We start from the raw sequence: 12,082 nt of genomic DNA, 5'->3' as shown, positions 1-12,082 counted from the left end.
AAATTCCAGGAACAGGGCAGCAAGTGCACAAGTCCTGGGGTAGAGGAGGGTATGTTTGCAGTATTTAGGGATCAGCAAGGTGCTCAGTGTGGAAGGAACAGAGTGGAGGGAGAAAGAGGTGGAGAGGAGGGCAGCGACCATGAGAAACACTGCTTCTTAGTACAGCGGAGCGTTGAAGAAATTTTTGCAGCTTGTTGTTTTTTTTTGTATCATGGCCATGAGATGAAACCTAGCATCGGCTTACGGCTAGGAGAGCTTACCAATCTAAAGCTATTCGTCGTACCAGTAACTCCACAGATTGGCAGGACCCTAATGGAGTACTGATTTTCCTTCTCTTCCCGGACAGTTAGAAGTCCACACTCTGGTGATCTTGTCGATTTGTTGACAGCCGCTGGTGTTCAGAGGAAGCACATACCAGTAAGCCTGTGCGTGAGGAGTCACGGCGCTCTCTCCTTGTTGCCCTCCTAGGTTCCGGGCAAATACACAGTGGTGGTGGACCATGACAAGGGCAGCCCAGACGCTTTGGCAGTGAAAAGCGGGGACATGGTGGAGGTGATCCACGAGGGCGACGAGGGGCTTTGGTAAGAGGGGCCCCCGCAGTCTGCACCCATCCGGGGCATGCTGAGCACGGGGGCCGGAGCCACTTGACACCCGCACCCCTTCCAGGTATGTTAGGAACCTGACCACCAGTAAGGAGGGGTGGGTGCCGGCCGGCAACCTGTCAACACTCATCGGCAAGTCCAAATCAGCACAGTGCCTGAGCAGCTCAGGTAAGAGCCCACGCACCACACCTCCTCCTCGCACTCACAGCATATTTTCACACCCCAGTAGGTGTGTAAAAAAAATTTTTTTTTAATGTTTTCAATGCCTAAAGTCAAAAGCCAAAGCCGAGACCAACCCCTATTTCCTCATCCGAATTTTTTCCCTCTTCCTCCAGAGTCGGGCTCAGGCTCTGCCCTGTTGAGCAACTCCTCCAGCTGCAGCGAAAGTTGCAACGTCACCTTCTCAGACCTCAAGGGTTAGCGGCCCAGGTTTGGCTTCCTTCGTTCAAGACCTCTAGAGGAGACTTTTGAAGCCGAGGGCATTAGACCAGCATGCAGAATCTCTTAAGTTTTCTTTTGCTTGGGCTTGCGTAGTTTGGTGAGGGAACGGTGCTTTTACTAAAAACCCTGAAAAGATGGGAATGGAGAACTGCCTGGCTGTCTGCAGAACCTCGAGAGGCAGCAAAGCAGGGGGAAGTTCAGAAGAGAAAGACTCGAGAAGATTCCGCTCTCCAGCCTCCATGCCGTAATTCTGTCTTCAGGGGCAGGAAAACCACACCCGCCATACACCAAAGCTTCCTCGGAAAACCCGGGAAGAGACCGTGGAGAAGGCTCCGGGGAAACAGGTGGCTGGTGCCGGGGAAGGCACAGAACCCGGCTCCAGGGTCTCTGGAACCTTCCAGGCCGAGGCGTCCCGAAGCAGCAGGAACGAGGCTTCGCTCCAGCCACTCAGCTTTTGTTTTCTGCTGTTTCCGGTGTGGTGCTTTCAGCAGGAATATGACACTTTTGAAGCTGTTTCCAAAAGAAGTGAATGATTCACTGACCCTTACAGCTTGAGGAGAGAGGGTAGGGGTGGGAGACTAATTTTTGTCTTTTACAACTTTTTTTTAAAACGGGATTAATCTCACGGCCATTTTTTGTGGTATTTTGGCCTCTAATCTTTACCAAGAATCACTGTGTTTACATAAGATGACAATTTGATACTGTATTTGATATAAAACTATTTTTTTGTTACTGGGATTTACATTGAAACATGTTGTTTATACCGCTCAATGATTTGGGGGATTCTCTCATGTAAACTGATGACATTTCCTGAGGCTCTTTCAAACCTGGTCCCAGGTGAATGAAAATACATCCCTGAATGAAATCTAAGGCTGTGTTTCTCTGACCAAAAGCAGTTCGAAGCTAAGGAGATTCCTTTACCTGCTTAAGTTTAATTTTCAAAAGGAAATTTAAACTATCATTTAACATGTTCTTTTCTATTGGAGAAACGAGGCACTTGACTTTTTAAAAGAGCTTCACTGAATTAGGATATTTTTATTGTTTTTAAAGAAAATATAAAGATGCAATTTTCGCAGGGTTTCATCTGAACCAATGCTGTCAAATCTAGCTTAACGAATACCTGAGATTATTTCATATTCGGCCTTACAAGACGCAGGCAGTACCTCAGCTATCCACTCCACCACTCACCACCTTTCTCCCGCATACAGAATAAAAACTCCTCGCCCTCGTATTCTGTATTATAACCAATTTGACTACATAAATGTAAATGTGGAGAGTTTGTCTTAGTCACATCGAGGCAGAACTGGAAAGGAAACTCTTCTGTTTTACCCCATTTTTGTGTTTCGGAAGCAAATTCTGTTCTTTCAAAACATTTTCTGTATCTGTTTGGGGCAGATATTTTTATATGTATGTATATATGTTTATGTGTGTGTACATATATATCTTGATGTAAAGGATGTATTTATAGTCTTCATGCTGCTGAAAATGTGTCACTTTACTGTTTCCAATGTAAGTTTCCATGCCCTAGTGCAGCTTGGAGGCCGACCAAGGTTTCCCTTCCCTGTGGTGTTTCCAGGATAAACCGACCGGAGTAAGTGCTCTCCTCTTCTCCCCGTGCTGTGCAAGGTCATTGCTAGCCAGACCTCCCTAGAGTATGATAATAAAATAGACAATGTGCAAAGACTTGGTAGCTTACCTGCCGGTGTATAAGTTATTTGAAAAATGATGTGTAGCAATTTACTTAATATATTGTTCAGACACAGTTCCGTCCATCTCAGCCTGGTATGCCCCATTATTCTCTGTGATCTCTTCCTCATAAAGGCACTTTAAAAACCTCACATTATTTCATTCACTGTTGTTTTTTCTTTTTCTTTTTTTACTACTGTTGTAAATGAAATTTAAAAATCAGGGTTCTTTACTGTATGGATGTTTGAATAAAATTCAGCAACTCTTGCTGCCTGCCTTCACCTGCCAAGGCACAGAATTTCTCACATGTCTTATGTTCACAGCTCTGGCATGTTACTCACGGCAAGCACGTATTCAAAGAGGTGTGAGATAGACCGTGCGCACGGCCTGAGCTGGGATGGTGCAGTCATCAGATGCTCCATGTGCTTTAATTTGTTCATTGATGATAATAAAATAAGAGCAACTTTATATATGTTCAAATTTTAAGACACCGCAAGAAATGTAAAAGAATCAGTAAAGAGTGATAATAGTCGATAACTCCTAAGCCAAAAAGGTGCAGAATAAAAATAGGCCATCAATGCAAAGGTTGAAAATAAGAGAAAGCAAAAAGATAGAACAGACACTAGCCAAAAGGACACAGTCACAAACGTGTGTGCATCTCATGATAAAGCTCAAAATATAGAAAGCAGAAGTTGACATCTGCAATCATGGAATGAGATTTTAATTTTTTTCTCAAAGAAATTGATACTTGTTTGTACCTAAAAATAGAAAATATGCATTATTTTCCAACACACATGGAATGTATGCAAAATGTTTACAGAATAAGGAGTAAAGGACAGTTAAAATTATTTGCAAATTTAAAAGTATGTTTCTAACACATGAGTTAAAGAGGACATTTCATTGGAAATTCCAATATATTTAGAACTAGACAGAATTAGTGCATGTCAGAGTTCATGGGGTGCAGCTAAAGTGCAATTTAGATTGATATTTGCAGCCTAACTGCATTTAATTTTTTTCATGACAAATGAACAAATGTACAAAGAACAATGTAACCTAAAGAAAATACGAACATTTCTTTATTCTCTTACAATGGAGAGAAGAAAATAATAAAAGTCAAAGCAAGCAAACACAAAACAAATCAGCAAAATCAAAAACATGTTCCTTGAAAAAATCTAATAAATTGCCAATTCATATGAAAACAAAAGAACTTCACTACAAATAAAATAGAGATTTTAAAATAATAGGACCAGGAGACCAGATATGGCTCAAGCAGTTGAGCACCTGCTTCCCACATGAGTTCCTAGGTTTGGTTCCCAGTGCCTCCTAAAGAAAATGGAAACAACAAGCAAAACAAATGTTAAAAAAAGGCCAGCTTGGGAGTTGATGTGGCTCAGTGGTTGAGTGCTGGCTTCCCAAATATGAGGTCCCAGGTTCAATCTCCAGTCCACAGTATCTCAAAAAAAAAGTGGGAAGCAGACTTGGCCCAATGGATAGGGTGCCTGCCTACCACATGGGAGGTCCGCGGTTCAAACCGTGGGCCTCCTTGATCCATGTGGAGCTGGCCCATGCGCAATGCTGATGCGCGCAAGGAGTGCCCTGCCACACAGGGGTGTCTCCCGCGTAGGGGAGCCCCACGCGCAAGGAGTGCACCCCGTAAGGAGAGCCGCCCAGCACGAAAGAAAGTGCAGCCTGCCCAGGAATGGTGCCGCACGCACGGAGAGCTAACACAACAAGATGACACAACAAAAAGAAACACAGATCCCATGCCGCTGACAACAACAGAAGCGGACAAAGAAGAAGACGCAGCAAATAGACACAGAGAACAGACAACGGGGGCGGGCGGGGGGAAGGGGAGAGAAATAAATCTTTTTTAAAAAAATAGATAAGGAGACTGACTGCAGGTACATTCCTCCCCTATTGACCCCAGCATATGTCAGTATTCACTGGTGACAGTCCAGCTCGCGTGGGCATGCTTCATAACAGCCAGCTTACACCCGGGGGGCATGTCTGTCCCCAGTAGGGAAGGAGCAGGGTTCCTCCACTATGCAAGAACGGGGTGCTCTGCATAGAACCTCTCCCCACCTTGGCCATGGACTGAGACTGGCTGGCTCTGGGAACAACTGACACCCACTAGAGAAGCTGACCTTGCTCTGTCTCTTCTCTAAGTGAGTAAAATGCCTCTCCATCAGAACCTGTGGAAGTCGTGCTTTTGGTGGCAACGCCGACATCTCTACTGGAGTGGGTTGACATGTCTTTTTTTTTTCATGTATTTTTTATTACTTTTAATAGATCACACAAAATGTTACATTTAAAGAAATATAGGGGATTCCCATATGCCCCACTCCCCACACCTCCTACTTTTCCCACATCAGCAACTTCTTTCATTAGTGTGGTACATTGCAATTGAGGAACACATTCTGGAGCATTGCGACACAGCATAGATTGTAGTCTACATTGTAGTTTACACTCTCTCCCAGTCTATTCAGTAGGCTATGGCAGGATATATAATGCCCTGCATCTGTCCCTGCAATGTCATTCAGGACCACTCCAAGTGGTTGGCATCTCTTTAGGTGTCTCTCCTAACCGACACTAATAGCCAGCAAAATGGTAAAGTACTAGAAATAACTGCAACAAGGGGTATTCAAGAACTTCGTGATGAAAGTATCAAACATTACAGAAGGTCATAAATTATGGCTTTTATGGATGGGAAGATTTGATGTCACCAAAATGTCAGTGTTCCCCTAAATTAGTCTGAAAATATAATATATTTCTATCAAAATTCCAGCAGAGGATTTAGGTCATCGATTATAAAATGTATGTGGAAGAATAAAAGTCTAAGTCTAGCTGTGACAATTTGGGCTGGGAAAAAGGATGAAGAAAAAGAATTGCCCTACCAGATGTCTAGATTGAGTATAAAATGACAATCTGTAATAATGAGTAGTAGAGATACACCAATAAATCAGTGAATCAAATGAAGAGAATTAAGACTCCCAAACAGATATACGTACACAGTGACTTGGTGTATTATAGAGATGGTAAAACAAATCGGTGGACAATGTACAGCCTAGTCAATGAATATAAATGTAAATAAATGCCCAGGTTGAAACTCCTGACTTTTCTTGAGTTAGATCCCTATCAAAACTTCAGACCAAACAATAAGATTATTAAAAGAAAACAGAAATCCTTGTTATCTTAAGGCAAGGATATATTTCTTACAGAAAAGCAAAAAACTACCCTTTGGGGAAAAGATCAATAAATCTGATTATATCAAACGATAAATTTCTATATAGCCAAAGTCCCATAAACAAAGATAAAAAGCAAGATATAGACCAGGAAGAAATGTTTTTAACATTTATAAACAAAGAATATGTAAAAAAAATAAAATTCCTAGAAATAAGTAATAAAATACACAAAAGATATGAATGAGAAAAGTCTAGATAGCCAAAAATATAAATGAACTGCATACTAAAAAGGGTGAATTTTTATTATATGGTAAATTATGCCCCAGTTCTAAAAATTTTTAAACTAATAAAATGATGTTTGACCTTGCTAAGAGTCAAAGAAATAACATTTAAAACCACAGTGAAATACCAATGCACAGTTATCAGACTGGGAAATACTTGAAGTCTGACACCACCACCAACCAGTAGCAGTTCCCAAAGACTCTTGGTGAGGGTGTAAATTAGTACCACCACTTTGGAGACTGATAGTCTGGTGCATAGCCATGCAACACAACATTATTTAATAAAAACATTTTCAGTTTGTCTTCTTGCACTAGGGACTGTGTGCTACATAGTTGTCAACTGGGACCTCTGGGTCCCTGCAAGATTTAGGCAAACTTGTCTCTCATCTCTAAAAATATATATGCACATAATTTCTTCAAATCCTTCTTCTCCTTCCTTATTTCCCTCTCTAAAAGTTACCTGTTTGTACCCATATCACTATGGAATCTTGAAAGTTGACAAGTTGAATAATTCACCTAAGATTCGGGGTTCCAGGGCAGGTTGCATTATGAGCATAAGTACTGCCAACTCCACCCTCACTCTCTCCACCCTTCCTCCACCTCTCAAGCCTGAATTGCTTCCACATCAACCCCAAATGCGTTTATCCAAACAGCCTCTCAACGACAGTGCACCGCATTCTCAATGTTCTCATGCCAGCTTCTAAGAAAATACAATTTTCTTCATGTGAATAAAGGCCTCACTGTTTTGTAGCATCTTAGACAAAAAGCTCAGGGAAGTACACTTGGCCCAGTGGTTAGGGCGTCCGTCTACCACATGGGAGGTCCGCAGTTCATATCCCGGGCTTCCTTCACCCGTGTGGAGCTGGCCCATGCGCATTTGCCGCGCCACGCAGGGGTGTCCCCCGCATAGGGGAGCCCCACGCGCAAGGAGTGCGCCCCGTAAGGAGAGCCACCCAGCGCGAAAGAAAGAGCAGCCTGCCCAGGAATGGTACCGCCCACACAGAGAGCTGACGCAGCAAGATGACACAACAAAAAGAAACAGATTCCCAGTGCCGCTGATAAGGACAGAAGCGATCACAGAAGAACACACAGTGAATGAACACAGAGAGCAGACACCTCGGGGGGGAGGGTGGGGGGCGGAGAGAAATAAATAAAAATTAAATCTTTAAAAAGAAGAAGAAAAGCTCAAATGCTTCCATGTGCTTTTCTATTATGCGGGCCACATGGTTCTTCTCCAACATCTGTGTGATGTCGATGGAGGTAGAAGAGGTGGTGCCCATTTTTGGAAACTGGCACAGAATTTTTAAGGAAGTTGCTAAAAATCATAACCTTTAATCCTTAGATAAATTCTCTATTCCTAAAACTAAAAAATATTAGTAGTACACAGCATTGGTTCCCAAATGTGACAGCACATCAGCATCACCGAGGATGTTTGTTAGGTGCCGTTCCTGGGGCCTCCCCCAGCGATTCTGATTCCTTATTCCAGGGAGGCCTGTGAGCGCCCGCGTGTGCGTGCGTGTGTGCATGCGTGTGCACACAGGTGTGTGTTCAGCGCTCCAGGTAATTCTGCTGAAGCCATTTACTCGGCATCCACTCTGCACCGTTCAGCATTCCCTGAGCGGCTGATCTCTGCCAGGCTCCGCGGAGGAGCTGGCCTGATGCAGGAGGGGATGCCCGATTAACAGGATGTTGATGGTGACTTTTCCTGGAGCCCTAGAAAGGGCAACTAGGTCCAAAGCTGACCCATCCGGGACAGCAACGTCACTACTAGAAAGCCCAAAGATGTGAAAAATATGGCACTAAATATACCATGAAAAGATACTTGTTTACCGTATGATACCTGAAACGAGAAGGCAGAGTGTTGCCTTGTTCCATCTCAGCTGAGAACGTGCGTGTTGGGCAACTCATTTTTGAATGATCATGTAAGTGAATATTGATTTGGGGGATATGAATTAATTTTAGTGAGTAGGCAGATTCTCAAACATGGAATTCATGAATAATGAGGATTGACTCATTCCATTTATTTTACAATCGAGAAAAGGTAAAACAGTTGGGACAGACAACAGATGGGTGGTTGCCAGTGGTGGGGGTAAAGAGAGGACTTGACTACAAAGGGGCAGCCAGAGGACATTTTTAGGGGTGATGGAATTGTTTTATATCTTGATTGTGATAATGACATGGCTCTCCATTTGTCAAAGTTCATAGGATGATACACCAGAAAGAGTGAATTCACATTCCCAAAATTAAAAATGATTTAACCTGTGGTTTAAAAAAAATCACTTTGCCGTGTGGAGAATGGTTCATAGAAAGGCCAGAATGGGAGCAAAGAGACAAGCTGAACATCTCAGATGAGGTGGTGGTGGAGCTGGAGAGAAGCAGCAGGATCCAGGGCATATTTTGGAGGTCGCACCAGCAGCGCTTACTGTTCTGTTTATGTAGGGGTGTCAGAAAGGGAGGGATCAAGGCAGCTGTGTTTTGGCTCCCTGGTCCTCCTGACTCACCGCTCTCACCAAGGAACAAGTCGGTCAGGAAGCCACGCCGCAGCCATGGCTTTTAAGGACACCGGAAAGACCCCCATGGAATCAGAGGTGGCGATTCACCGTATTAGAATCACCCTGACCAGCCACGATGTGAAGTCTCTGGAGAAGGTGTATGCTGACTTGATTAGAGGCACAAAGGAAAAGAACTTCAAAGTGAAGGGACCAGGTTCGGATGCCTACCAAGACTCTAAGAATCACTACAAGGAAAACTATGGTGAAGGTTCAAAGACTTGGGATCGTTTCCAGATGAGGATCCACAAGCGACTCGCTGACCTGCACAGTCCTTCTGAGATTGTTCAGCAGATTACTTCCATCAGTGTTGAGCCAGGAGTAGAGGTTGAAGTCACCATTGCAGATGCTTAAGTCAATTATTTTAATAAATATTGTCAGTTGCTAAAAAAAAGAACTGCCACAATCTGTCATTTACTCTGATTGCCCGGGTGAGTTGGAGATTTTTTTCACTCTAACTTTCAAGATTTTCACCAAATCTAGCAATCCGGACAATTACCTTTATTAAGGATGCAGGAGGACTACATGGGGCCCATCATGCATAGAGCAATGAGACCCTTTGACTGGAGGGTTTTTGTCCAACGTATGATTCCATGAATTTGCCTATTGGTGCTTTGTTGCCTGGCAGGTCATTTGTCTATCAAAACCCAATTGAGTTATGACATTTTGAGACGTGCAAGAAGGAACATTGTTTTTCCCACATAGTCAAGCCTTCTTACCCTACTGGAGGCTGCAGGCAGGATGAATACACTGCTCCAAGAATGCACAGTCCTCCCACCCCCGCATTCACGAGAAGCCATGGACTGATTAGCTGGAGTCAGTTTGAGAAGACAGGGTCAGGCTGTTTGGTGAGGTGCTAAGCCGGCACACAGTAGGCAGATGGGAAAAGGAGAAATGGTAAATAGCATTGGAGAAAAGGGGGTGCTCACTGGGACATGGAGAATGATTGCAGGCAGAGTTGATGGGGAAGTTTTCCCAATGGAGGGGGTCTGAAGAATAGACTTCAGCCCTCTTCTGGAAAGAGGGGATTTAAATTTACATAGTACATTCCTAGGCAGGGAAATGATAGTCGGTGGGAGGGGGTCAAGGGTCTCAGGGAGGTGCAGGGGCCAACAGGAAACCCTAGAGGTGAAAATTTTCCCTTGTATGGCTAGAGGGTAGTGGGTTAGGGAGTTAGGTTTTCCTGGAATGCTGGAGGAGCAGGTGATGCTTTGATCTGCAGGGAGTGAAGGTCTTTATCTTACTTTACTTTCCACGTGGTTTCTTTGTTCAACCTTTGGGGAGGTGCCATGCTTTCAGACACATAGGCTATTGGGGGGGCTTGTCTTTCCTCAATGCATATCAGGGGAACTGAGTCACAGCTTGTTTATTGCAAGCCTAGTAAGAGGGAACCTCTAACAAGCGTTTATTGAGTACTCAAAATATGCTAGAGATAATAATACTACTAGTCTTTAAGGAAGGTTGTATTAGCCCCATTTTATAGATTAAGAAACTGAGGTTCAAAGGAATGCATAACTTCCCCGCAGAGCAGGAAAAAGTCAAACCAGGACCCCAACCCCGGTCTGTGTGATTCCAGAGCTTCTGTTCCACACTCGGTGACCAGGTGAGTCGGATGAAGGCCTCCTTTGAGAAACATCACCTCAAAAGGCACTGCTGTGAGGAGGCGGCCAGCAGAAAAGTCCTTGCTTCCTTTTTCTTCCCTTCCTCTTTATTTTCCTCCCTCCCTCCCTTCCTACCTTCATATATACTAAGTTCCTTAGGTAATCAGGCACCTTCCTAAGGTGTGAGATTTTATTGAACGGGTCTTGGGTCAGTGTACAGGTAAGCCCTGGGACCAACTGACGGGAGACCAAGAGCCTCCAAACATCTAAAGTTAGGGGACAAAAGGGGAGCCACAACGACTGACTATCCAAGATAAAAAGTGAAAGAACAAGCATTAAGGCGGAAGTGTTTTTCTTTAATTTGGATGACATAATTCACATGAAAGCAATGCCGTCAACCTCCCAGATGTGGACCAGGCCTTTCTCCTTAGGGAGAAGTGGGCAGCTGAGAAGGCAAGGAACTTCCTGTAACAATACATCTCATGGTATTTAGAGTGACTTTTTTTTTTTTTTTAAAGAAGAGGAAGAATGGACAATCAATGTCCTGGGCCATATTTGTGGAACTTTGGAGATGCTTGCTCCAACCGACTGCTGTCACTTTCACGGTTCCAGTTTTCAAATCCTGAGTCAAGTACCAAAAGTCAACAAAACAAACAAAAAAGCAAATAAAACCATGCCAGTCTCATCTCGTTTTCTATGCAAGTTAGGTTTTGTCAACAAAGGGTGTGAAGCAACAGTAAGAATCCACCTAGAGGCATTTGCGGTGAAGGACGGAGGGGCTGGACTCGATGTACTCCTGCATCTGCTGGAAGGTGGACTGCGAGGCCAGGATGGAGCCGCTGATCCACACAGAGTACTTGGGCTCAGGGGGAGCAATGATCTTGTTTTTTGTTGTGCTCGGGGCCAGCGCTGTGATCGCCTTCTGCATCCTGTCGGCGATGCCAGGGTACATGACGGTCCCACAGAGAGCACCATGTTGGCTGGAGGTCCTTGTGGATGTCCACGTCACACTCCATGATAGGGTTGAAGTAGTTTTGTGGATGCCACAGGATTCCATGCCCAGGAAGGAGGGCTGGAAGAGAGCCGGAAGCAGTGGAACCACTCGACCTGCCCACTGGACAGCATGTAGCTCTTCTCCAGAGAGGAGGAGGGCACAGTGGTGGACATCTCCTGGTCAAGGCAATGACACAATGTTGTGCATGTTCCTACGCTTAGCCGTGGTGGTGAAGCTGTGGCCGTGCTTGGTAAGGATCTTCATGACTAGTCAGTTAGGTCCCAGCCAGGCAGGTCCAGACCAGGATGGTGTGGGGCAGGGCATGGCCCTCGTCCATGGGCACATTGTGGGTGACCCTGTCACCAGAGTCCATGATGATGCCCGTGGCACATCCAAGGCATACAGGGACAGCATGGCCTGGATGTCCATGTACATGGCAGGGTGTCGAAAGTCTCATGGTTGGCCTTGGGGTTCAGGGTCGCCTCGGTCAGCAGCACAGGATTCTCCTTGGGGCCACGTGCAGCTTGTTTAGAAGGTATGATGCCAGATCTTCTCCATGTTGTCCCAGTTGGTCACAATGCCATGCTCGATGGAGTACTTGAGGGTCAGGATGCCTCTTTTGCTGTGGACCTCGTTGCCCAATTAGGAGTCCTTCTGGCCCATGCCTGCCATCACGCCCTGGTGCCATGGGCACCCCACAAGGATGGAAGATGGCCCAGGGCACATTGTCACCTGCAAAGCCAGCC

The 12,082-nt window shown here is 44.8% G+C and overlaps 2 protein-coding genes across 31 annotated transcripts in view; both read left to right on the top strand.

The window, feature by feature from the left end:
* Positions 1–3,022, top strand: part of MCF2L (MCF.2 cell line derived transforming sequence like) — a 370,234-nt gene extending 367,212 nt beyond the window's left edge. For all 30 annotated transcript variants that reach the window (XM_058276391.2, XM_058276395.2, XM_058276390.2 and 27 more), the window contains 3 exons: positions 469–581; positions 667–770; positions 938–3,022. In XM_058276391.2, the coding sequence (XP_058132374.1) occupies positions 469–581; positions 667–770; positions 938–1,023 (303 nt within the window). In that variant the 3' untranslated portion in view covers positions 1,024–3,022. The remainder of the gene's footprint in view (positions 1–468; positions 582–666; positions 771–937) is intronic.
* A 5,716-nt stretch (positions 3,023–8,738) lies between these two features.
* On the top strand, positions 8,739–9,095 carry LOC101441239 (small ribosomal subunit protein uS10-like). Its single transcript, XM_058276909.1, has one exon. It carries the CDS (start codon positions 8,739–8,741, stop codon positions 9,093–9,095), a length of 357 nt encoding a protein of 118 aa, XP_058132892.1.
* The last annotated feature ends 2,987 nt before the right edge of the window (positions 9,096–12,082 follow it).

The sequence above is a fragment of the Dasypus novemcinctus genome, chromosome 15 (genome assembly GCF_030445035.2).
Source record: "Dasypus novemcinctus isolate mDasNov1 chromosome 15, mDasNov1.1.hap2, whole genome shotgun sequence".
Lineage (NCBI taxonomy): Eukaryota > Metazoa > Chordata > Mammalia > Cingulata > Dasypodidae > Dasypus > Dasypus novemcinctus.
Note: the sequence above shows the minus strand (reverse complement) of the source record. Positions and strands in the feature narration are given on the sequence as shown.

Excerpts from the sequence above, each read along its gene's own strand:
- LOC101441239 (XM_058276909.1), top strand. The coding sequence starts at position 8,739 with ATGGCTTTTAAGGACACCGGAAAGACCCCCATGGAATCAGAGGTGGCG.